General features: G+C 42.8%; 1 protein-coding gene across 1 annotated transcript in view; it reads right to left on the bottom strand.

The window, feature by feature from the left end:
* Window positions 1-23,693, bottom strand: part of LOC124721639 (transforming growth factor-beta receptor-associated protein 1-like) — a 162,915-nt gene extending 139,222 nt beyond the window's left edge. The window contains exon 1 of the mRNA XM_047246702.1: window positions 23,530-23,693. Within this exon, the coding sequence (XP_047102658.1) occupies window positions 23,530-23,604 (75 nt within the window). The 5' untranslated portion in view covers window positions 23,605-23,693. The remainder of the gene's footprint in view (window positions 1-23,529) is intronic.
* Between the last annotated feature and the right edge of the window lie 4,098 nt (window positions 23,694-27,791).

The raw sequence follows: 27,791 nt of genomic DNA on the forward strand, positions 1-27,791 counted from the left end.
TTTCATGACCCTATGGACAGCCGTCACGCCCTGCTCAGCGAGGAAAGACTGTATCTCCTCGTCAGTAAATCCATCGAGGGATCTAGTATAGACCACACCACGAGACGAATTCAAAGTTCGGTGAGCCTCCACCCGGACAGGGAACGTGTACAGGAGTGTGGCTCGAAGCAGTTTCTGTGCCTGAAAGGCGCTCTCAGTTTCTAGTAACAAGGTACCATTACGCAACCTCGTACAAGACTTAACAGTACCAGCTATGGCATCTACGCCCTTCTGGATAACGAAAGGGTTGACAGAGGAAAAATCCTTTCCGTCCTCAGATCGAGAAATGACGAGGAACTGTGGGGTAGGCGGTAGTACTTTTGTCACTGGGGGCTGGTCATGTTTCCTTTTGTGGGCAGAAGTCGAGAGAGAAGAAGAGAAATCCATTGTGGAGGAATCCCCCATGATTGCCAGCATCTCCGATGGCGCGCTCCTTCCTTATGGGGACCCTCTCAGAGGGCACTCCCGCCTTAGGTGAATGTTTACACCTCAGGTCACACCTCCCGAGAAACAGACGGAGGGACCAATCGGCATGGTCAGAAGGTATCAGCTCAGGCAATCACCCCTCCCTGGGCCTGGCCTTTACCAGGGGGTACGTGCGTGCCTTACTTGTCTACCCAGGGTGGGGAATTACGCGTTACCCCATCACCGGCTACACGTGCGAACGCGTGGGTCGGCCTTCAGGCGCGCACAGGGAGGAAGGAAGAAGAGGAAAAGGAAGAGAGAGATGACAGACTGACTCAAACACCGAGGCGGAGACCAGAGAAGGCAAGGAGAAGAAGGCAGCGAGAAGAAGGCAGCGAGAAGAAGGCAGCGACAAGAAGGCAGCGACAAGAAGGCAGCGACAAGAAGGCAGCGACAAGAAGGCAGCGACAAGAAGGCAGCGACAAGAAGGCAGCGACAAGAAGGCAGCGACAAGAAGGCAGCGACAAGAAGGCAGCGACAAGAAGGCAGCGACAAGAAGGCAGCGACAAGAAGGCAGCGAGAAGAAGGCAGCGAGAAGAAGGCAGCGAGAAGAAGGCAGCGAGAAGAAGGCAGCGAGAAGAAGGCAGCGAGAAGAAGGCAGCGAGAAGAAGGCAGCGAGAAGAAGGCAGCGAGAAGAAGGCAGCGAGAAGAAGGCAGCGAGAAGAAGGCAGCGAGAAGAAGGCAGCGAGAAGAAGGCAGCGAGAAGAAGGCAGCGAGAAGAAGGCAGCGAGAAGAAGGCAGCGAGAAGAAGGCAGCGAGAAGAAGGCAGCGAGAAGAAGGCAGCGAGAAGAAGGCAGCGAGAAGAAGGCAGCGAGAAGAAGGCAGCGAGAAGAAGGCAGCGAGAAGAAGGCAGCGAGAAGAAGGCAGCGAGAAGAAGGCAGCGAGAAGAAGGCAGCGAGAAGAAGGCAGCGAGAAGAAGGCAGCGAGAAGAAGGCAGCGAGAAGAAGGCAGCGAGAAGAAGGCAGCGAGAAGAAGGCAGCGAGAAGAAGGCAGCGAGAAGAAGGCAGCGAGAAGAAGGCAGCGAGAAGAAGGCAGCGAGAAGAAGGCAGCGAGAAGAAGGCAGCGAGAAGAAGGCAGCGAGAAGAAGGCAGCGAGAAGAAGGCAGCGAGAAGAAGGCAGCGAGAAGAAGGCAGCGAGAAGAAGGCAGCGAGAAGAAGGCAGCGAGAAGAAGGCAGCGAGAAGAAGGCAGCGAGAAGAAGGCAGCGAGAAGAAGGCAGCGAGAAGAAGGCAGCGAGAAGAAGGCAGCGAGAAGAAGGCAGCGAGAAGAAGGCAGCGAGAAGAAGGCAGCGAGAAGAAGGCAGCGAGAAGAAGGCAGCGAGAAGAAGGCAGCGAGAAGAAGGCAGCGAGAAGAAGGCAGCGAGAAGAAGGCAGCGAGAAGAAGGCAGCGAGAAGAAGGCAGCGAGAAGAAGGCAGCGAGAAGAAGGCAGCGAGAAGAAGGCAGCGAGAAGAAGGCAGCGAGAAGAAGGCAGCGAGAAGAAGGCAGCGAGAAGAAGGCAGCGAGAAGAAGGCAGCGAGAAGAAGGCAGCGAGAAGAAGGCAGCGAGAAGAAGGCAGCGAGAAGAAGGCAGCGAGAAGAAGGCAGCGAGAAGAAGGCAGCGAGAAGAAGGCAGCGAGAAGAAGGCAGCGAGAAGAAGGCAGCGAGAAGAAGGCAGCGAGAAGAAGGCAGCGAGAAGAAGGCAGCGAGAAGAAGGCAGCGAGAAGAAGGCAGCGAGAAGAAGGCAGCGAGAAGAAGGCAGCGAGAAGAAGGCAGCGAGAAGAAGGCAGCGAGAAGAAGGCAGCGAGAAGAAGGCAGCGAGAAGAAGGCAGCGAGAAGAAGGCAGCGAGAAGAAGGCAGCGAGAAGAAGGCAGCGAGAAGAAGGCAGCGAGAAGAAGGCAGCGAGAAGAAGGCAGCGAGAAGAAGGCAGCGAGAAGAAGGCAGCGAGAAGAAGGCAGCGAGAAGAAGGCAGCGAGAAGAAGGCAGCGAGAAGAAGGCAGCGAGAAGAAGGCAGCGAGAAGAAGGCAGCGAGAAGAAGGCAGCGAGAAGAAGGCAGCGAGAAGAAGGCAGCGAGAAGAAGGCAGCGAGAAGAAGGCAGCGAGAAGAAGGCAGCGAGAAGAAGGCAGCGAGAAGAAGGCAGCGAGAAGAAGGCAGCGAGAAGAAGGCAGCGAGAAGAAGGCAGCGAGAAGAAGGCAGCGAGAAGAAGGCAGCGAGAAGAAGGCAGCGAGAAGAAGGCAGCGAGAAGAAGGCAGCGAGAAGAAGGCAGCGAGAAGAAGGCAGCGAGAAGAAGGCAGCGAGAAGAAGGCAGCGAGAAGAAGGCAACGAGAAGAAGGCAACGAGAAGAAGGCAACGAGAAGAAGGCAAGGGAAAGAGTAAAGAAGACAGTGAGATGGAGAAGAACAAAGAAAGGAACCAACCAAAGAAGGAAGAAACGAGAAGTGAAAAACCATAAAGACCACAAATATAGGTCGTGGGACCGTCCGTCTCCGGACGCAGGCGCTAACTACCCCCTTGAGGGGGATGGACTCCTTTTAGTCGCCTCTTACGACAGGCAGGAAGACCTCGGGCCTATTCTAACCCCTGGACCCGCAGGGGGTTTGCTCCAGGTTGTCTGGTTGGTTGGTTCAGGGGATGGGACCAAACAGCGAGGTCATTGGTCCCATTGGATTAGGAAAGGATGGGGAAGGAAGTCAGCCATGGCCTGTCACAGGAACCATCCTAGCATTCACCTGAAGTGATTTAGGGAAATCTCCTCACTCCAGGAGTCAAGTTTAAGATAATCTCTGAGGAGCTATGCATCCACAACACGGGCAATCCCAGTCATTTCTCCACTACTGCTGCGTCGTACTCAGCCAAAGACCTCTTTTACTGGTCCACTGACCCCACAGACTCTTCTTAGTGGGAATTTACTGATGACCTTCATTTCAGTGACTATTTCTGACTCTCGAGTCACCTTCTGAATGGAGCAATCCTTGAAAGAAAGTTGCTGAAGTGGATCATCTCAAAGCTAACAAGACACTGTTCAGCAAGCTGGCTGTGGTTGCAGCACCTGTGGCCAGCCGAATCCACTCATGATGGACAGTGCCAATAATCCGAAAGTATGAGGACCTCGCTGACCCATACATCGTGCAACCATAGTCCAGCAGTAAATGCACAAAAGCCCTATAAAACTGAAGGAGATGCACCCTGTTCGCTCCGCAAGACTTGTGGCTAAGGCACTTGATGATATTTAGTGCCTTCAGGGTTCTGGATTTCAGGTCTTGCAGGTGTGGTAACGATGAAAATCAGGAGTCAAAAATGAGGCCCCGAAATCGCACTGTGTATCTAAAATGTAGGTTGGTGTCCCCCATAGTCAAGGCAGACCAAATAAAAAGACAATGAAAATGATTAAAATGAACACACACACACTTATATGCAGAAAACTGGATACCCATCTTTGCAGCTCACTCGTCTAACCTCCGCACTGTAAGTTGCAACTGATGGCTCACCAATCCAACACTGGAGGAGGAACAGAAAACAGCAAAATTGTCTACAAATAAAGAGAACTGCAAAGGGCTCCTTACAGTAGATGTGATACTGTTGATGGCTATGGCAAAGAGGATGACACTTAAAACACTGCCCTAAGAAACACCATTCTCCTGCTCAAATCGATTAAACAGTGTGTCACCAACTCAGGTCCTAAAACACCGCTGAGACAGGAAGAATCATATGAAGATGGGGAGGTGGAGACGAAAGCCCTATGGATGCAGTTGTGTGAGAACACAGTGTCTACAAGGAGTATTGTATGCCTTACTCATATCGAAGAATATGCTGATACAGTGATACTTACAGAGGAAAGCCTGCCAAATAGCCACCTGTAAGAGGGTAAGGCTGTTGACAGTGGACCAAAATCTTCGGAATCCACACCGAGAGTGGCTAAGGAGTTGCCTGGTCTCTAACAGCCAGATCAGACGATGGTTAACCATTCACTCCAGGGTCTTTCCTACACAGCTTTTTAAGGCAATACTCTGATAACTACTGGGACATGTTCAGCCCTTTACTGGTTTAGGAGAGGGATCAGAATTGCCTCCCTCCATGGGTTGGGAAAGTTGCCTGTTCGCCACATTAAAATGAAACATTCGAGGAGGATTTCCTTTGAAGCCACTGGCAAATGTCGAAGCATGTAGTACCGGATTTGGTTGTGATCAGGTGCTGTGTCACAAATCTCAGTCAGTGCCAATTCGAGCTCCCACATCGAGAAAGGGGCGTTGTAGGCCTCAGAACTGTTGGACCTGAAGTCCAACTTTTCCCTCTCTACAGTCGCACGATAGTGACAAAAAGCCGGATCCTGGCTTGCATTGGCAGCAGTTTGTGCAAAATGTTTGGCCAGTGCCAGAGCAATGTCTCTGGGTGTTGTTTGGAGACACCCCTGTTTCAGCACTGCCGCATTTACCAGAAATCCTCCGAATGGCTTCCCATACCTTTATAGAAGAAGTGGAACAATTCATGGAGTCCAGGAACGTTTGCCATGACCTTTTCTTAGTCTCCCTAATGACACATTGAGCCTTGACCCTCATAACTCGAAAGGCCCTAAGGTTGCCTGCTGTCGGTTGGCATTTAAAATGTTGAAGAGCCGCACACTTTTCCTGCATCACGAACAGCACTCATCTGTTCACCATCTGTCCATCTCCTAAGATGACCTGAGGATGGTGGGATGGAGAGGTCAACGGCATGATGAATCACTAGTGTGATGTGGTCCACCCATCCTTGGATGCCATCACAGTGTTTGAACACAGCCAGCTTGCTAAAACATGTCCAGTTAGCCCTGCTGACCATCCATTTTGAGGGCTTAGCTTCAATGGTGAGCCATTTAGTAGGTGAGGGCGGATTGGGAAGTGGTCACTGGAATGAAGGTTGTCAATGAGTCCCACTGAACAGAGTCAGCGAGGGCAGGAGAACAGAAAGAGATCCCAGACTAAATTATGAATGCACTGCGAGGCACAATGTTAAAACAGCAACTAAAAAGGACAGCACTATAAAAGGCACATTAACAGGCAAGGGATTAAAAGAAAACAGCGTAATCAAATGTCCTTAGACAGGTTTGTCAAGTGGATAAAACGAAGAACGCAAGCAGCTGCTCCTGGGTCATCAGCTAAAATTGCATCCAGAGTACATGGCAGGCCAAGATCAATGCGCAGTGTATTAAAATTTGGACAGAATGTTAAAATGTGGCATACCATCAGCACTTGCCCACATGGGCAGAACGGCGCCTGCGCAGCTGTCAGCAGTTGGCGGTGGCTGAACCGGCAGTGTCCAATCCATAACCGGGCCAAAACAACCTCCTCCCCCCGAGAAGGGCGAGAAGAGGTCATCCAAGCCATGGGGAGAGGTTTCAAGGCCTGAAGCTAGTTTTCAGTAAGTGTACACCAATCGGCATGCCACAGTGATACAATGCGCCGACAAATGATCCTGCTAAAATCAGATGAAGGCACACAACAACAAGCTGTCCGAGGCTGGAGGACCGCAGCCTTGGCCGCGGAATCTGCAGCTTCGTTCCCAGGGATACCGACATGGCCAGGAACCCACATAAAGGTAACCGGAGAACCGTCATCCACCAGCTGCTGAAGAGAGCGATGGATTCGGTGCATGAAAGGGTGAACTGGATACGGATCACTGAGGCTCTGGATGGCACTCGGGTAATCAGAGCAAGAACAGCCTGATAGAGGGCAAAGAGCTCATCTGTGAAGAGCAAACAATGGCCATGGAGCCAGTATTTGAAACTGTGTGCCCCAAGAATAAAAGAACACCTGACACCGTCATTGGTCTTAGAGCCATCTGTATAAATGAAGATCATATTATTGAACTTTGAACGAAGTTCGACAAACCGCGAGCGGTATACCGAAGCTGGGGTAACCTCCTTTGGGAGCGAGCGGAGGTCAAGGTGAACGCAAACCTGAACCTGGAGCCAAGGTGGCATTTGGCTCTCGCCCACTCTAAAGGTTGCAGGGAGTGAAGAATCAAGGTGCTGAAGGAGGCTACGAAAGCAAACTCCAGGGGCTAGCAGGGCAGATACATACACCCCATATTGACGGTCGAGAGAGTCATAAAAAAAGGAACGATAAGACGGGTGGTCAGGCATTGATAATAACCAACAGGCATGCCGACAAAGCAGTATATCGCGCCAGTAGGTTAGTGGCAATTCACTGGCTTCAGCATGAAGACTCTCGACGGGACTAGTATAGAATGCTCCGATCGCAAGACATAACCCCCGATGTTATATAGAGTTGAGGCGGCGTAAGATGGACAGCCGTGCAGAGGAGAATACAAAGCTCCCATAATCCAGCTTTGAGCGGACGATCAACCGATATAGGAGAAGTAGGACGATGCGATCCGCTCCCCACGACGTACCGCTGAGAACACGGAGGACATTTAGGGAACAGGTACAATGGGCAGCCAAATATGACATGTGGAGACCAGCTAAGTTTCCTGTCAAATGTAAGACCTAAAAATTTTGTTGTCTCCACGAATGGGAGAGCAACGGGACCAAGATGTAAGGACTGTGGTAGAAACTCTTTGTAGCGCCAGAAGTTAATTCAGACTGTCTTCTCGGCACAAAAACGGAAGCCATTGGCAACACTCCAGGAGTAAAGGCGGTCAAGACAATGCTGAAGACAGTGCTCCAGGAAACGTGTATGCTGCGCGCTGCAGTAGATGGTAAAATCGTCCACGAAAAGGGAGCCTGATACATCAGCTGAGAGGCAATCCATTATTGGATTGATCACTATGGAGAAGAGAGCGACGCTCAAAACTGAGCCCTGTGGCACCCCATTCTCCTGGCGAAAGGCGTCTGACAGGACAGAACCCACACGTACCCTGAACTTTCGATCCATTAAAAATGCACGAATAAAAACAGGGAGGTGACCGCGAAGGCCCCACGTATTCATGGTGCGGAGAATGCCTGCCCTCCAACAGGTATCTTAAGCCTTCTCCAAATCAAAGAACACAGCCACTGTCTGGTGCTTCTGCAAAAAGTTATTCATAATGAAGGTCGACAAGGTAACCAGATGGTCAACAGCAGAGCGGCACCTACGAAATCCACATTGTACATTGGTAAGTAGGCGTCGAGATTTGAGCAGCCAAACCAAACGAGAGTTAACCATCCATTCCATCACCTTACAGACACAGCTGGTAAGGGAAATGGGTCGATAACTGGAAGGCAAGTGCTTGTCATTACCCAGCTTAGGAATCGGGACAACAATAGATTCGCGCCAGCATGTGGGAACATGACCCTCAATCCAGATGCGTTTATAAGTATGAAGAAGAAAACCTTTACCCGCAGGAGAAAGGTTCTTCGGCATCTGAATATGAATAGAATCAGGCTCCGGAGCGGAGGACCGTGACCGGGCAAGTGCACTTTTGAGTTCCCGCATGGTGAATGGGGCATTATAACTTTCACGATTCGAGGAGTGGAAGTTAGGTGGCCTTGCCTCCTCTGCCTGTTTTCAGGGAAGGAAAGCAGGGTAGTAATGAGCAGAGTTCAAAACCTCTGCGAAAAATCAGCCGAAGGCATTGGAGACATCCTCAAGGGCCACAAGGACGTCATTCACGACCGTCAAGCCAGAAACTGGTGAGTGGACCTTAGTGCCAGACAGCTGGCGCAGGCTACCCCAGACAACAGAAGGAGTAAAACAGTTGAAGGAGCTTGTGAAAGCAGCCCAGCTGGCTTTCTTGCTTTCTTTAATAACAGGATGACACTGCGCACGTAATCGTTTATCATTAATACAATTCGCCATCGTAGGGTGGTGTTTAAAGGTGCGTAAAGCACGTCAACGAGCACTTATAGAGTCTCAACATGCCGTGGTCCACCAGGGGACCGGTACATGACGTGGAGAAGAAGTAGTATGAGGGATGGAATATTCAGCAGCAGTGAGAATGACTTCCGTGAGGTGTGCGACCTGACTATCACAGCTTGTGAAGTTTTGATCCTGAAATGTCGCCCTGGAAGAGAAGAGCCCCCAGTCGGCTTTGGAGATGTTCCAACTAGTTGAGCATGGAGATGGGGTATGATGCAGGAGATGGATAACACAAGGGAAGTGGTCGCTTGAATACGTATCAGAAAGAGCATACCACTCAAACCGACATGCAAGTTGGGTAGTACATATAGAGAGGTCTAAATGAAGAGTACCCGTGTTGAGGGTGCACAGCTCATGAGACGTCATGAGGCCCTTCAAAATCCAACACCGAGGGCAAGTATTGGTCAAGCCCCACAGGTCATGATGGGCATTGAAGTCTCCTAGGAGGAGGAATGGTTGTGGGAGTTGATTCGATTAAATTAGATTAGATTAGATTTACTTTCATTCCAAATTGATCCGTAGTGAGGAGGTCCTCCATGATGTGGAACATGTCAGAAAAACAACAATACACGACAAATATTTACAACTAAAACAAGTAAGCTAATGTACCATTCCGCAGGTCCCAAGTGGAATGATCGTCATTTTTTAATGAACACTAAGAGTCATTTTACAAATACTAATGCACTGAATTTAAAATAAAAGTTTTTATTTATTTATAAGGTAATAAACATGTAACACAACTACTGTAATACTTATTTACAATGAACACATTACTGCACTGAAATGGTGCAGAAGTTATGTTGTACTTATATACAAATCAGTTGGTTTTACTAAGAAATTCATCAATGGAGTAGAAGGAGTTGGCCACCGATGAATCCTTTAGGCTTCTCTTAAACTGAATTTCATTGGTTGTTAAGCTTTTTATGGCTGCTGGAAAGTTATTGAAAATGTGTGTTCCTGAATAATGCACACCTTTTTGTACAAGACTAAGTGACTTTAAATCCTTGTGAAGATTATTATTTCTAGTATTGATTCCATGAATTGAGCTGTTGGTTTGAAAAAGTGATATATTTTTAATGACAAATTTCATTAAGGAATAAATATATTGGGAAGCAGTAGTTAGTATCCCTAGTTCCCTAAACAGGCTTCTGCAGGGTGTTCTTCAGTTCACACCACATATAACTCTTACTGCACGTTTTTGTGCGCGGAAAACTTTAGCTTGGCTTGATGAATTACCCCAAAAAATAATCCCATATGACATTATGGAATGAAAGTAAGCATATTATGCCAGCTTTCTCATTTTTATATCCCCTATGTCTGACAAAATTCGCATTGCAAACAGAGATTTGTTAAGACGCTTCAGCAGTTCTGTGGTGTGCTCCTTCCAGTTGAATTTATTATCAAGCTGTAATCCCAAGAATTTAACATTGTCCACTTCTTCTATCTTCTTGTCATCATATGTTAGACATATACTCTTGGGACACCCCTTACAAGTCCTGAACTGCATGTAGTGTGTTTTTTCAAAGTTTAGTGACAAAGAATTGGCTAGGAACCAGTGATTAATGTCCACAAATATTTTATTGGCTGATCTTTCTAAGACTACACTTGATTTGCTATTTATTGCAATGTTTGTATCATCGGCAAACTAAACAAACTTGGCATCTGGTAATGTTACTGATGAAAGGTCATTGATATACACAAGAAAAAGTAAGGGCCCCAAAATGGAACCTTGTGGGACCCCACATGTAATTAGTTTCCAGTTGGATGATGCCTGATAGCTTGATACATGTCTCTTTCCTAATAACACCCTTTGTTTCCTGCCAGAGATATAAGATTTGAACCATTTTGCAGCATTTCCCATTACACTATAATATTCTAGTTTACTTAAAAGGATATTGTGATTTACACAGTCAAATGCCTTTGACAGATCACAAAATACACCAGTTGCCTGCAATTTTTTGTCTAATGAATTGAGCACATTTTCACTGTAAGTATAGATAGCCTTCTCAATATCAGAACCTTTTAGAAATTCAAACTGTGACTTTGACAGTATGTTATTTGAGATAAGATGGTTATAAAGACGACTGTACATTACTTTTTCGAAAATTTTTGAGAATGCTGGCAACAGTGAAATTGGATGGAAATTTGATGCTTTTTCTTTATCTCCCTTCTTAACCAGTGGCTTAACTTCAGCATATTTCAGCCACTCAGAAAATATTCCACTGATAAACGACTGGTTACACAGATAGCTTAATATGTTACTTAGCTCAGAATCACATTCTTTAATTAACTTTGTTGATATTTCATCATACCCACTAGATGCTTTTAATTTTAAAGATTTTATGATGGACATAATGTTTGTTAAAAAGTTCTGCAACACTATACACATCTGTCACCAATGTATCATGTACTCCTAACGCTATTTGTTTCTCTTCATGTCTGGTTCTACCGGTCTCCTCCTTCACTATATCCCATATTGTCTTTATTTTGTTATCTGATATGACTATCTTTTCCTTGTAATACACTCCTGGAAATGGAAAAAAGAACACATTGACACCGGTGTGTCAGACCCACCATACTTGCTCCGGACACTGCGAGAGGGCTGTACAAGCAATGATCACACGCACGGCACAGCGGACACACCAGGAACCGCGGTGTTGGCCGTCGAATGGCGCTAGCTGCGCAGCATTTGTGCACCGCCGCCGTCAGTGTCAGCCAGTTTGCCGTGGCATACGGAGCTCCATCGCAGTCTTTAACACTGGTAGCATGCCGCGACAGCGTGGACGTGAACCGTATGTACAGTTGACGGACTTTGAGCGAGGGCGTATAGTGGGCATGCGGGAGGCCGGGTGGACGTACCGCCGAATTGCTCAACACGTGGGGCGTGAGGTCTCCACAGTACATCGATGTTGTCGCCAGTGGTCGGCGGAAGGTGCACGTGCCCGTCGACCTGGGACCGGACCGCAGCGACGCACGGATGCACGCCAAGACCGTAGGATCCTACGCAGTGCCGTAGGGGACCGCACCGCCACTTCCCAGCAAATTAGGGACACTGTTGCTCCTGGGGTATCGGCGAGGACCATTCGCAACCGTCTCCATGAAGCTGGGCTACGGTCCCGCACACCGTTAGGCCGTCTTCCGCTCACGCCCCAACATCGTGCAGCCCGCCTCCAGTGGTGTCGCGACAGGCGTGAATGGAGGGACGAATGGAGACGTGTCGTCTTCAGCGATGAGAGTCGCTTCTGCCTTGGTGCCAATGATGGTCGTATGCGTGTTTGGCGCCGTGCAGGTGAGCGCCACAATCAGGACTGCATACGACCGAGGCACACAGGGCCAACACCCGGCATCATGGTGTGGGGAGCGATCTCCTACACTGGCCGTACACCACTGGTGATCGTCGAGGGGACACTGAATAGTGCACGGTACATCCAAACCGTCATCGAACCCATCGTTCTACCATTCCTAGACCGGCAAGGGAACTTGCTCTTCCAACAGGACAATGCACGTCCGCATGTATCCCGTGCCACCCAACGTGCTCTAGAAGGTGTAAGTCAACTACCCTTGCCAGCAAGATCTCCGGATCTGTCCCCCATTGAGCATGTTTGGGACTGGATGAAGCGTCGTCTCACGCGGTCTGCACGTCCAGTACGAACGCTGGTCCAACTGAGGCGCCAGGTGGAAATGGCATGGCAAGCCGTTCCCCAGGACTACATCCAGCATCTCTACGATCGTCTCCATGGGAGAATAGCAGCCTGCATTGCTGCGAAAGGTGGATATACACTGTACTAGTGCCGACATTGTGCATGCTCTGTTGCCTGTGCCTATGTGCCTGTGGTTCTGTCAGTGTGATCATGTGATGTATCTGACCCCAGGAATGTGTCAATAAAGTTTCCCCTTCCTGGGACAATGAATTCACGGTGTTCTTATTTCAATTTCCAGGAGTGTATATTTGCTTTGACATCCGTATTACAGTATTTAATATTTTGCAGTATTTCTTATAATGTGCTATAGCATCAACATTGGAAATGTTTCAGATTGACATATACAGTTATCTTTTTGTTTTACAAGATACCCCTAATTCCTCGAGTAATCCATGGCTTCTTTGTAGACTTTGCTCTAACCTTGGTAAGTTTTGGGGGAAAGCAGTGTTCGAATAAGGTAAGCACGTTATTAGCAAAAATGTTATATTTTTCATTCATGCCATGAGCACTGTAAACATCAGTCCAGTGAATGTCTCTGAGGAGTGTCCTAAAATAATCAATTTTTGGCTTTCTGATTACCCTCTTGAGCTCAGATTTAACAGATTTTATATCCTGTTCAGTATTAACATTTAACAGAAGGAACTGCATGTCATGGTCTGAGAGGCCATTGACTATTGGTTTTGTAATATAATTTTGTTCATTGGACTTTTCTATAAAGATATTATCAATGGCTGTTTGTGAGCAAGTGGCTATCCTAGTGGGGAATTGTACAGTGGGAATTAAGTTGAATGATAGTGTTACTAACTCAAATAAGTTCTTATTGGGAGAGTCTTTAAGGAAATCTACATTGAAATCACCAGCAACCACTACTTCTTTGTTTTTGGTTGTTAAATGGGCCAGTACAGCCTCAAGGTGGTTTACAAACAGATTAAAGTTACCTGCAGGTGCTCGATATACACTTAATATTATGAAGGATTTTTTTGTGAAATTCTAATTCTGTTGCACATGCTTCCATATGCTGTTCTAGGCAAAATTTATGAACGTCTATGTTCTTAAATTTAAGACAGTTCCTGATGAATGTGGCAACTCCTCCTTTCTCCATTTCTGATCTACAAAAGTGAGATGCTAACCTAAATCCTGTAACACTTAAAAGTTCTATACCAGTGGTCACATGATGTTCAGAGAGGCAGATTATGTCAGCTGGGTTTGAAGACTCTAATTCATCTTTGCCGATAGTTAATTCATTAATTTTATTTCTCAGTCCTCGAATATTTTGATGCAATAAAGATAGCTGACATTTCACATTGACTGAGTTAAAATTGGGTGTAGTTAAAATATCTGCTGACAGTTTAAATTTCTTAACCAATGGCTGTTTATGCTGATGTAATAAGCTGGAATTATGTTTTTTGATTTCTTTCTCAAACTGAAGGTTTGTCTCAGTTCTAACCTCTCTCAAAATTTGCTTTCTTTCTGTCCTCCCTACCCTAAAAAAGGGTCTTTTCTGAATCCTATAACCACTGGTATTTTACCACTCATGACAGTGCCTCACCCCTTTAACTTTCCTGCTATTTCCCCAGCCAATTTACCCTTGCCCTTCCTGTTGAGGTGAAGGCCATGCCTAGATAAGATCCGTGAGAGCCTCAGACTCTAGTGCATCTTGCAGAGGTAAACACAGTGAGCAAACTGTGATCCTTTGACACACATGATTTTGAACTGCAACTGCTTGCAGGTCAGTAGCCAAGGAGAGGGCAGAGGAGTGGTGCGCATTAGTGACAAACACTGGGACACCGCCCTTGGCCCTTTCCCCTGATAGGTCATCCTTGCGGTACAGTGTATATCCCTGTATCTTTAAAATCCATTTCTTGTAAACAAAAGCACAAGGGACGTGCCTATGCTTGGAGTTTCAATTCCCCTATGAGTCCTGAACCCATTCATGTTCCATTGTAGTATGGAAGCCATGTCATTGGTGTGGTTTTAATTTACCCCTATCTTTGCAGCGAGGAGGTGAAGCACTTGAAGAGCAAGGGAGAGTGGAGGGGCTGCCTGGATTCAAGGAATCTAACTCCATGATATCCTCCTCATCAGTCAGATGGGAAAGAATGACATCTGACGGCACTCAGGACAGCTTTTGACCTGAATGTTATGAGCTTTCCCCTGAACCCTGTCCTTTCCTGGCTGAGGGGGAATGGGGGCACTGAGAGGCACTCTGCTTTTCTTGTACCTTCTGGACGCTTGCTGTGGTACTGTTGTTGGTGTTTCCTGGTGCAACTGCCTGGATTGCTTTGTCCTTACTCTTTTCCTTTGACATGTACACATGCAAGTAAAGGTGCTTCTAGTGGATACAGGCATACTAGGCGCCGTCTGTGTCAAAGCATCCGCCATGGAAGAATATGAGGTGGTAAAGACGGCGGTTTCATTGTCTTATATTCTTTTTTGGCTTCAGCATAGGAAATCCACTTGGTCACTTTTATCTCCTGTATTTTGTGTTCTTCAGCAAAATCTGGGTAGTCTTGGCTCCAGACTGGGTGGTTCCCAGAGCAGTCGATGCAGATCGCCGGGAACATGCAGTCAGTCCCAGCATCATGAGCGGCTTTTCCACAGTTCCCAAATATCGCATCACCTCCATAACTCATGGTTGTATGGCCAAAATGCTGGCATTTATATATAGCACCACATAGGGTTTGTAATGTAAGGCCAAACATTAAAGTCAAAGGAAACCCACTGTGAGATGTTCAGACAGTGTTGGAGAATTGAATGTGACAATGAAACTGGCAGTCTTTTCAGTTTCCCCATTATTCCTGCGTGTTAGTTGCTCCACATTGACTATTCCCTGGGATGTCCATTCTTGCTTCAGTTCTGCTATGTCCATGTCCATGATATCTCGGAATGTGACCATGCCCTTACTGGAGTTGAGAGAGGTGTGCATCTCAACGATGATATCATTGTCATCCAGATTCTGCGATTTCTTAAGAAGGTCTACCTACTTTGACCTGTTAGTTTCGACCAACAGTGAGCCATTACGCTATCATTTTATAGATTTTAATGTTACAGCAAGGCCTTGCAAACCCTTGTGAATATAAATGGGGGACACTCATCAAAAAGGAGAAATCCTTCCTCATTATCACCATAAACACATTGTTGTTCATGACTCCATGATCCTTGTTACTGCAGTCCAAAGTATTCTTATCATCAAGAGGACTAGCCTCTCCCATTCTTTTGTATGAATGGGTGTGAATACTCCCAGGCAGTACTCCCTTCCCGCTGGGAGGATAAGAAGATGATTTCGAGGGTTCCATCTTGGTCCCACGAGCAGCTAAGGAATAAGGGTCCACTCACACAGGGCCCCATGTGCCTGAGTAAACCTTATACAACTGAGCTGGGTGCAAGAAAGGAAAGGTACAAAGAGAGAAAGGCACAAAATGTGAAATATACACTATGCTGGGTGAACTTTCTTGCACAATCTGCACTTCCGTTAAATTTTGGAAAGGAGTAGCAAGTCAGACCTAACCAGGGGACCATATAGCTAAGAACAAAAAGTTGTTGAATGCCAGCAGGCGAGAAAATAATTGTCCAAAATCACAAATCAGATTCAAGCACAATCAGTGCAGAAAGACCATCAACAATGGAAAGGCAGGTAGGAAAAAGGATAGTAGAATGACAGACATGCAGCAAGGAAAGGGAAGTAGCACTGCAAAGGCTGAGGCCCTGTGGTGGCCAAGCAGGTACTCAAAAAAAGAGGTATCCTGGCGGGGCAACAGATTGAAGTGGCAAATGATGTAAGAAGAGCACACAGTGCAGTGGGCTGGTAAGCTTACAGGCTTGAATGATATCCCACTGCCTCAGGCACTGTATGTGGCACTCAACTCACCACACAAGCTATCCTCTGACCCATATGGGCCAAAGCACTAGACATGGGCTTACAGGCTGAAATCTCCACCAAGTACAACTCTAGAAGGGGGAGAGGAGGGTGATGAAACTAAGGATGGCAAGCTGAGGAAGAAGAGTGCTGCTGCTGCTGCTTCTTTCTTCTTCTTCTTCTTCTTCTTCTTCAGTTCAAAGACTGGTTTGATGCAGGTCTCCACGCTAGTCTATACTGAGCAAGACCATTCATCTCTGCAGAATTATTGCAACCTACAGCCATTTTCTAATTAAATTCCTTCAGTACTGCCTGATCTAATATAATTACATTTCATTACCCTTGTTTTACTCCTGTTCGTATTCATCTTATAACTTTTTTCGAGACATTATTAATTCCATTCAAAAGACCTTACAACTCCTTTGCAGTCCCTGACAGATGTACAATGTCATTGGCAATCCTTAAAACCTTTTTTATTTCTTCTTCCTGAACTTTAATTCCTTTTCCAAATTTCTCCTTGGTTTCCTACACAGCTTGTTCAATGTCGACACTGAATAACACTGGGGATAGACTGCAACCCTGTCTCACTCCCCTCCAGACTACCACTTCCCTTTCATGAATTTGGAGTCTTATAACTGCAGTCAGTTTCACCACAAGTTGTAAATAACATTTTGCTCCCTGTATTTTATTCCTGCTACTTTTAGAATTTCAAAGAGAGTTATCCAGTCAACATTATCAAGAGCTTTCTCTAAGTCTACAAATGCTTTAAAAATAGGCATGCCTTTTATCAGCCTGTTTTCTATTGTAAGTTTCAGGGTCAGTATTTTTTCATGTGTTCCTACATTTCTCGTAAGTCCAAACTGATCTTTGCCAAGTCACCTCTCATAAGTTGTTCCATTCTTCCGCAAATATAGTGTGTCAGTATTTTCAAACAATGGCTTATTAAACTGATAGTTTGGTTACATTTGCACCTGGTAGCACCTGCTTTCACTAGAACTGGAAGTATAATAATCTTCTTGTATGTCAGAGTATTTCATCTGTCTCTTTCATCTTGCACACAAAAAGTGAGGTAGTTTTTCCACAGTATGTTCTCCCAAGGACCTCCACAATTCTGAGGGAACATTGTCTGCTCTTTATGACTTCTTATGATTTAGATCTTTCAGTGGTCAATCAAATTTTTCTTGCAGTATCATATGTACCATGTGATCTTCATCTACTTCCTCTTACTTTCCCCGCCTTTAAGCCATTTCCTTTGTATAGTCTTTCTATTTATTCGTTCCATTTTCAGCCTTCCCTTGTGTATTTAATTTGGTTCTGTCTCTTTTTTCATTCAATGTTATTTATTTTCAAGAAATAATGGTGTTTAATTTTTGGGGGTGGTATGCCCTTTACTTACTTCTATCTTTGAATTGACTTACCTAATCAATTCGAGAAGGATTTATGGTTTAATATATACTCTGAATCACAGTGCTGCTTGGCATTTTTCACATCAAGAAACTTTGCCAGAAGTGAAAGAAGTAAAAGATAAACATCCTAGGATTGTCCAAGTATCAAATCCCAGCTCTTTGGGGCAGTAGCCTGGTTCTTAATCACTCTGCCAGAATAATTTTGTTATAAATAATGTGTAATTGCTGTTACATGTTTACTGTGTTTGTGACATCGCAACCAGCATACTGGATTTAGACCTTGCTTATTACCACCATTTTGAAGAAACAGTGGGGCAAAACAGTTGGTTGCCATTGTATGGTTCAGTATTTCCACATGACTACAGCCTCTGGTAACTGGAGCCACATTGCGAGCAGGAACAGCAGTGAATGACGGGAGTGGCGACTAGGTGCGGGTAGGGAGGAGGCTGGGACAAGGAGGAGGAGGGATAGTAGGGTAGGGGTGGGGGACAGTGAAGTGCTGCTGGGAAGCACACAGGGTTGAGGTGGAGAGAGGGTAGGGCAGTTCCTCTCAAAATATATGGAGGGTCTTACTGAAGCCTTCACAGACCATAATTATCCTCACAACTGTACAGAAACAAATCTCCCGTGCCTTATCTTTCCAGTCTCCCACCACCTACCAAAGTCTCACTGTCCAGCATTCCCCTTGTAACTCAGTACCACCAAGGACTGGAGCAACTGAATTACATTCTCTGCCAGGGGTTTTACTATCTCTCGTCGTGCCCTGAAATGAGAAATTTCCTGCCCGCTATCTTTCCCACCCCACCTCACAGTGGTATTCCGTCATCCGCCGAACCTACAGAATATACTCATCCATATCTACACAACCCCTGCTCCCAACCCCTTATCTCATGGCTCATATCCCTGCAATAGACCTAGATGCAAGCTCCGTCCCATACATCCTCCCCCAACTACCTCCTCCAGTCTACTCACAAACATCACCTATCCCATCGAAGGGAGGGCTACCTGTGAAACCAATCATGTGATCTACAAGCTAAGCTGCAACCACTGTGCTGTATTCTATGTGGGCACGATAACCAACAAGCTGTGGCCAAGAAACAAGTGGACCACCCTGTTGCTGAACATCCTACCCAACACAACATCCTTCATTTCAATGACTGCTTCACAGCCTGTGCCATATGAATCCTTCCCACAAAAATCAGCTTTTCTGAATTGCGCAGGTGGAAACTTTCCCTGCAATATATCCGCTGTTCCCATAACCCTCCTGGCCTCAACCTCTGTTAGTGATTGTCCTCACTCATCCAGCCCCTTCCCTGTTCCCATTCCAGCAATACACAGCTTTCATTCCACCATCGCATCCAATCTTTTTACTTCTCTCCTTTTCTGCAACCCCCACCGCCCCCCACTTCTCCGTCCAACTTCCCGACTGCACATAGCTGCCCTAGCCTCTCTTCATGTCATCCCTGTGCACTCCCCAGCAGCACTTCACTGTCCCCCACCCCTACCCTACTATTCCTCCCCCTTCCACCACAGCCTCCTCCTTACCCCCACCCCGTCGCTCCTCTCATCATGTGCTGGCGCAGTATGGCTTCAGTTACCAGAGGCTGCAGTTTTTGTTTTTTGTTTTGTGTGTGTGTGTGTGTTTGTGTGTTTTTGACGAAGGCCTTGCTGGCCGTGTGTGTGTGTGTGTGTGTGTGTGTGTGTGTGTGTGTGTGTGTGTGTGTGTGTGTGTGTGTTTGTTTTTGACGAAGGCCTTGCTGGCCGAAAACTTATCTGAGACAGTCTTTTTGTTGTGCCTATCTGTTACTCAGCATCTCTGCTATATAGTGAGTAGCAATTGGGCATACTCTACATTGACTGTGTGGGGGTGCACGCACATGCACTGTGGTGCAATGTTAGATACAAATTATGCTCTAAATTTCTATTCTATTAACTTAGTAGATTGTTTGGTATGACAATGTATAGTTAAAAAATTGAATGGATGATTAGTAGGAAACTGCTCACCCACACTTGACTGACAGGCAGTGCATAGCGCACACATATCACCTCAGCAAATATCACTGTATCTTGAATGAGCTGTTAATCCCGCAGTTACTACAAGGTGTTTTCTGTGCATCACCACCCACCAGCCAACTGCAGATAAAGGGCTGTCCTCCCTCAATTTTGTTTTCTGTTTCCATTCTGGAATATTCATTATCAAATAATGGAGACGTCAATTAGTTACAAACTGCAGAAGCACTGGGTAAAAAAAAAAAAGTTTTGTCATCTTTTCTTACAACGGTGGCAGTAAATATTTGGATTCTTGGTTTACAAAAGCCTCTTATCACTGAAGGGACCAATGTTCACTGCAACTAAGATTTCACTATACAGTACATAGCTGCTATGGTTGAAGCATGGAAATGGAAATGTCATATGGCACTGTTGGCTGTAATGTCCCCTGGAAGTTCATCCACTTGAATCTGAAAGATTTCAGTATTTGCATCCGTTTGGCACCTTTCCATCGCAAAGTGTCAGTTTTGTGTTAATGTAGAAAACTGATGAGTGTATGGAAAGAGTGATGTCATACTTGGGTGGTTGTTGATGAGAAAGAGCGTGTGTAGCCCATGCTGTCATATAGGCTACTCGTTTTGAAAATAATCAATGAGTTTAGTGAACAATTAAAGCCCTTCGTAAATTGTTTAAATTTCAGTGTCATGTATTACACAGATGGCATCTGGGACCTTCTTGTTTCTATGTTTTGTTTAAAAATAGCATTTCTTGTGTCTGGTGGCTTAGATGGTGGTTTACTAGACCCACATATGTCTAGTGGAGATGGCAATCCACTGATAGGAACAATATTTTGGATTGTGTTGTAACTAGACTAACATATTTTAATTTTGTGAGGCTGTCACAACAGACTGAACAGTTGTTTAGTCCACAGTCTAAGTGAGGTTGCAAGGGGAATGTTAATTGTGAGTTGGAAAAATAATGAATATGTAGTGACATACCTCTTATATACATCACACATTCTATAGTTACATCTACAACCCTGAATTTTCCCACTTCAGTCCAATTTTATAAGTCACCAAATATTTTTGAAGATGTTAATAGCAAATACATTTCCATGCACAAAACCCCTATTTCCGTTAGGTCATTGAATTTTATTTTGCAAATGTTTACGTGTTGTTAGTGATGTGAACCATTTGTCAGTTCTTCACGTCTATATCAAATCAATACCGTAAATGAAAGTGTGATTTTCAACCTTACCCTCTTGGATTTATTTGAAATTAAATGTCCATGTAGCGTTCATAAATAGTAACACAACAATTTTTTTCACATTTTTGTGATTAACGGTAACTGAGTAATGGGTGTTCAAAAATGTAAAAACAATCGACATTTTGACTTGCGCAACATTATTGGTTTGTTTATAACTTCTTTTCTAATTAAGCTAGAACAATGAAACAGTTCACTTAAAAGCTCTTTTAAATGGCTCTCATATGATAAAATATAATTAGTTGTATATAAATATACACTTCTTAAATAAATACATCATTATTTAACTTTTAAAAGCTGGATTTTTAAAATTCTCAAAGAAAAATATGTGTGAAAGATACTGTTTTTCTCCACATATTCTGAAACTTTCATCTTGGCACGAGTATGCGATCACTATTAAAAGTAATTTTATGTTTAAGATTGTGCTGTAAAACAATTTCAAAAATTAATTTGTTTTAAATATTAGGTTTAATTCTCTTCAGCTGTGTGTTATCACATATATCTACACGGACATCAAAATAAATAGCTTTAACAGGTGAAAAAACTGTATTTGCCTTACCAGCGTTGGATTAAAAAATAAAAGCTGTTTGGGTGTCATGATTTGATCAGTGTATGGGTGTTGCAGACTTGCTTGGGCAGCCAGTCACTTGACTGTTCCACCACCATCACAATTAGCTCCATTACCACAAGAGGTGGCTGAAAGTGCCACTGGGCTTTAACGTGGAAGTCTTTAGAACAACTTAGGTTGATGAATTTATTTCTATGTTCATATGGAACTGACACTCCGCCAGTGAAGTGATATATTTTACTTGGTTATCTGTTAAATTTGGTTGCTCAAAGTCGATCAAGTATGACTGGAACACAGGCAAAGCAAGCGTCGTGTGAGGCATTCAGACACGATAAGACACGCTCTAGTTTGTCGCCATCTTTGTAATAAGCTACAAAGGTATGAATTGTTGCTTGTGTGTTGGGCCAATGGTAACCCAAGAACTCATGTTCTGTAAGTTCATTTTTCAATATTTTTGGGGGGTTGATTGCTGACTGACCACAAAGAAAAGCCGTGTAAATCATTTTAATTTCTAAAAAGAAGTCATCTGATGATTTTTTGATGGTTTATAGAGATGTACAATCAATAGAGACCCATTGTTTGTATGTTATCTGGCTGTTACCAGCATCTAACAAGTCTTTACAAGACTTTTTAAGTGTTTCTGTTCCTGGACAGAACCAACATTCATCAAAATGTGGCAAACATGCAATGAAAGGTTACACACACCTCTTGCAATGCCATCTTTGTAAGGTCTTATTGGAGTATCATTCTTCTGTGAGCAGAGGAATGTTACACCCAATCCACACAAGTTTGAACTTTTGTTGAGTAAAACAAACAAACAAACAAACATTGTCTAAGAGTCTTGCCAGGTTCTTGTGTGGGAGACGACAAAACACTGTTGGCCTTCACCAAACCCTTTCCTTTACTAGGCTTTTGTATACAGCCTCCTTTTTTTTTTTGCTCATATTAGAATATATATTTTAAATATGTAGGTCCATTTATTAATTTTGAGTTATTAATTTAGCTAGTGCTACACATTAAAAGACAGTTATTTCTATGAAAAGAACAATTTTGTAGCAAAAGTAATAAATCCAACTATGAATTTGTAAAATTGTTATGGGTAGTAAAATAACTGACATTTAACAGAATCATAACAAATATAAAATTACTTTTGATAGTGATCCCATGCTCATTGAAAGTTGAGGCTTTCTGGACATGTGGTGGAAAACAGTATATTTCACATATACTTGAGAATTTTAAAAACACAGTTTTTCAAAATTCAGTAAATTCAAATGATGTTTTTACAAAAAACTGTATAGTTATATTCGACCAATTACGTTTTATATAATATGAAAGCTCTTTAACAGAACTTTTGCATGAGCTCAGTTTCACTGTTATAGCTTGATTAGAAGTTGTGAACGAATCAATACAGTTCTGCAATTCAAAAATTCAACTGGTTTGTTTACCATCTACTAATACTACCCACATATTTAACATAAAATAAATTTAAGAGGGTCAGGTTGTAGCACTTGTTAATTTGACATTAAATAACCCTGCTACGTTGAGACATCCACCAGCACAGTATAGCATTGTTTGCTAAGCCCAGAAATTGCTTTCCTCTTTTGATTTTTCTAATTTTAGGGATAATGTAACAGCCATTACCAGCTTAGCAATTGTGTGTTCATTCCATTTATGGAACAATAGCGCAGCAAAATTCTGCACTTTTAATATTTTTCCATGGTACATTTCTGTTAAGGTTCTAACACCTAATTATTTACCCATGGGTGGACAAATTTATAAAGAGAACAACCTCTCCACTTAATATCTATCCTAGTAAATTTACACACTCAGCAGTATTACTGAAGATGTGATATTCAAGTTTGATCATTAAGGAAAATAACTGAAGTGGCACCTTAGCACTTGCTTCAAGTGACTAAGGAGAGCTAAGAAAATAAGAATTAGGACAGGAAGGTGGAAGTCAAAAAATAGGTTTTATTTACTAATCCAGGGATCACCTCAACAATGTTATAGGAACTGTCAACTTAATACAACAAAAAGAAGTTGCTCAAAATATACATAAACACAATATATATCTATGCGTCAGAACTTCACGACTTTACCACCTAAATCGGTTAACTTCTCTTCACCTTAATGAGGTAATACATTTATAAACAAATACTATCAATTTCGTGAGAAAGGTTTCCATACATGGCTTGTAGACTAATTTTAAGGCCGTGTACTACAAAAGCTGCAGCGAAAGACGCAGAAATTTTTCACATCTCCAAATGGAATCAGCTGAAGCGTATTCTGAATGAACAGTAACCGCATACACTAATGGCTGTTTCAAACTAAAAACTGCATTAACTGTAGCAATCGCCCCTCTCCTGATTAAGAACAATGTTTCTTACAGCATTTTGAAATTTCTACCATACTGACAGACAGATTGCAGACACACTACCTTTGAAATTTCGCTGTCTCCCGGGCCGTGAAAGGAGTCTATGACAGAGGTACACTCAAATGCTTTCACACTCATATTTCGGAACAAAATGACACATTCATCGGGTTCTGTACATACGAACCAAACAACAACATTACACCTCCATCACAAACAAATGTCACCGCCAGCTGATATGACAGGGTAGCCAACGTATGAACTACGGTAAAATTACCTCTGGCATTACTAAGAATTTTAGTCATCAGAGCGGATAAAAAAATTAAAAAAAATTGTTCTGCACACAGACACTAGTCTTCATGGGGTCATAGAGTACATGGCGAAGAACCTTCCTAATAAACTCGCGTGGTTGTGCAGGACAGAGTCTTGAAAGGCCAATTCACATTGGGCGTCACGTCACGCTAATATACGCAACGGCAGAATTATACCGCTTCCGTTTTGGGCCACAGACTTTTACATCATACTAGTACCGTCTTTGACTCGATGCGACAAAAGCATTATTCGTTTTGGCGTATTAAGCTGTTTTGTATTATAATTTTCAGTAGGCCGTTTCAAGACAATGTTGCATCGAAGATTTGGCACAAACACCTTACCCTTATCATTAACTGTGAGTCGAAGGTGCATTAACTATATAACCTTTCCAGAGATACTATAATAACCGAGATAAACGACAAAAATGTTCATACCATTGGTATAGCATAACAAATAATGTCGTGAATCGCAGAGTCGAATGATGTTTATTCACATTCCGCTATACGCTCATTTTATTTTCCATCTTAACGTTTAATATATTAATGTAATACAAGTAATCGTATGTTCTTCAATATTCATGTTATTTACATTTCCACCTGGTTAGAAAACAAAGGATGAAATAATATTTGGCTGTTTATTTCCGAATATGCAGCGATTTCCGGGTATGTGAATTGGTAGGAACCTAAAGGCCAATTCACACTGGCTGTCATGTCACGTCATATCTTGACAAAACATTTTGGAATGCATTTCAAATGACGGCATTCACACTGACTGTCCTATCAAATCATGGCACAATCAAGGTTTCTGGAGAAGAAAGTTGTAAAGTTATCAGGGTCCGTATAGTAGTTATTTCAAAAAACAAATTGCCGCCCATTTGTGGAGAAAAATAAATACATATTTTTGAAACAGAAAAGTTGAAGAAATTAGCGTCATCCACGGATGCTTTTGCGGCATTGTTAATAACAAAATAGAGAACATAATCTTTAGGAGTTATATTGTTCAATTCTGTAATGTACTCCTGCTATATCGTCCCTCATATTGGACCCATTGTAGTAACTCTACCCTCTGCAAATCTGAACCAAGTCATTAAATTCTTCAGTTGTAATATCAGATATTTGTTTTCCTGTGGATCTTTCGTCTGATGAGAAACCCAAAAAGTTTTCATTAATTGTAATTTCAACATCAGCTTAAATTTTATTGCCTGAAACATACATATGATTGCAAGAGTCATCAGCTCGATCTTACTAATGTCAGGAGTACAGTTAAAAGTCTTGGAAAAATATTCGAATTTTTTTATTTCGTCAGAAATATGACACGTTGCGTTTCGATGCAGCGGATTTATTATCTCTTTTTGTATATTTTTCTGAAGGTAGTGAGTGAGCTTCATTCTCTTCTTTCTTTAGCAGTATACGGATGTGCTCTTCTATAATGGGACCAAAGTCATATAGCAACTCAACTGTTTTTAAGAAATCACCATTATTATACTCGAACCACTTGTCACTTGCACGTTGAAAAGCCAGACCACTTTCACCAAGCATTTTAGTAATTGCTATGATTCTCAGAAGAACTTCATTCCAACGATTTATTTCTACATTAATAATTCTTTGAGAGTCTGCATCTGTAGTTTTACAACACTTTATCCTTCGGTTTACTACTAGCCACGATTTTTAGGTCACACTATGATTTTAGAATTTCTTCGTGCTCTTTTAAAGTTTCGCCGACGTGCTTCCAACTTATAAAACCTATCTTTGAAAGAGTACTAACTATACAGCCCAGTATTTTGCAACAGAAACAGTAAATGCAGTTTTGTGAAAGTGTGTACACTAGTCATTCTTGTAAAACTTGCTCTGCATTGCTTAAATTCATGTATAATAATTTGCTCTAAAATGTCAACCAGTGTCTTTAGAAAGAAATTAGTAATCATACAATGGTTTTGGTGGACCTTGTCTCACTTGAAAACTTATTTGGAAGTCTTCTAAAACTCTTGACCACAATGATGCATCTGTACTCAAAGTTTGTAGAATGCTTTCTGTGAACTTTTTCAGTGTTTTCATTTGGTGATCACTGAGTAAGAATCTCATAAGTTCCAATTGATTTAGAAACTTCAAACATTTGTTGGTCATTTTCATCCTTTCACTGTTCTGTACTTTCTTTTATAACCGTGCTTTATGTTTGTTTCTCAGAGTTGTCATTTGTTTTAGGACAACTCTGGATATAATTTGTTAATCTGTTTATTTGTTTTTGACTTTTGGGTTCATTTTACAGCCCCCTTTTTATGTATGGGTTACCAGAGTTTTCTCTGATCTCTAGGCATTCTGGATAAGGCACACACATAAACAATGGAAGCTGTAAGAAATATAAGAAATCATAATTTTTCTTTCTTCTAAATAAGCTAAAACGGTAATTAACATAACTTCAAAATTATAATCAAAAAATCAACAGAAATATATTTATGGCCTACATAAATTTTTTCATATCCTGTGAATCTAAAGAAAATCTAGTGTTATTAAATGTGTATTTTATAATAACAAATATTTCAGCAGATAATAGTCATTAAAAACAATTTTATAATTCTTGGTTTTCGGATTTCATTTAGTTCATTAATCAAATATATTACTGTAAACCGTGTTTTATCAAAGCTGTGAACTTAATAAATTTCTTATACTGTTGATTCAAGAATTATTTTTATAAAACAAAAATATAAGTAATTATACATAATGAGCACATTCAAATTCTATGCAATAGTTTATTCATTCAATAAACAGTTTCTCTGTATAAATTAAATATTTGTTTTATTTTAAAAGTCCAATTGTTTCAATTCGATAATCGATTTAAGGCAAACTAATATCTATCAAAGTATAGATGCACTTAGCTTATAAAAAAAATGGGTAAGTGTGAATAGGACTCATGCTCTGAGAGTTCCATATCATCAATGACATACATCTGTCACTCACTTTAGCATGAGTCACATATCAATATAGGCCACACAACCATGACAGTGGTGCATCAGAGAAGCTTCGCCACCTCAGGACACAACAAAGATCATACGGACACTCCGATTGTGCAATGGGTGACATCACCATAATAATGAAAGTGTAGATAACAGACAGAATGGAAACCACTTGCATGACTACTACTTCTATTTTATGCTTGCATACAGTAATATTTTCCTGGTATTGAGTATTTAACACATCAATATTTTTCTCACACTGACAGCCAAAATGGCACTCTTAAATTTTGTTGTCCAGGACAAATGGCTGGGTTGCCAGCCCCTGGAGTTGGCCGTGGATGTCATCTATCCACTGTTAATCATGTAACTCACAAGTTCATTTCCTCCTGATACATCATCATGCACACATCAGCATATTTCTATTGATAGTGGTTTTCATGGCAGATATCAGTTGTTTGATGTTCATTAGTTATTTCTTTTGTCAAGATTTATAATTTTATAATAAATGACATGAAATACATTGCAATATGGATGCAACTTGCAGTTGAAAAAGTGCTGTGGGTAGAATCAGATTGATTAGTAAGTGTAATTTATTTGCATGTTGTCACGTATTTGTAATGTTTCATAAAGAAATGGACTGAAGTCTTCAGACCCTGCAACAGTGGCAGTGTAGGCTAAGTAATGTATTAAGAGTTGTTTGGTTAAATATATTTTTATGTCAGGCTTATTTATTGTTAAGTAGCTCTCTGGATTGTGTGTGAAGCAGTTTTGGAAATGTCAGTTGTCAATATTCATGTGGTTTCACTAGCTAACCCCAGTATAAATAAGACAATTAAACTATTAGAGTCCAGTTACAAGATGTAAAGAAAATCTATAAATCTTAAAAAGAAAGTTATTGATGGAGATGTGAGTATTGCACAAAAATTATAATGGACTGTTAGGAGTGCTGACTGTTTTCAGCCAGTATATTTTCATCTACCTTGTTCACACAAAGACAAATCATGGGCTCTACAGAAAGAGCGATAAAGTTCATCAACACAGCACTATCTATAATGACAGTATAGAC

Source organism: Schistocerca piceifrons, chromosome X (genome assembly GCF_021461385.2).
Source record: "Schistocerca piceifrons isolate TAMUIC-IGC-003096 chromosome X, iqSchPice1.1, whole genome shotgun sequence".
NCBI classification, from domain to species: domain Eukaryota; kingdom Metazoa; phylum Arthropoda; class Insecta; order Orthoptera; family Acrididae; genus Schistocerca; species Schistocerca piceifrons.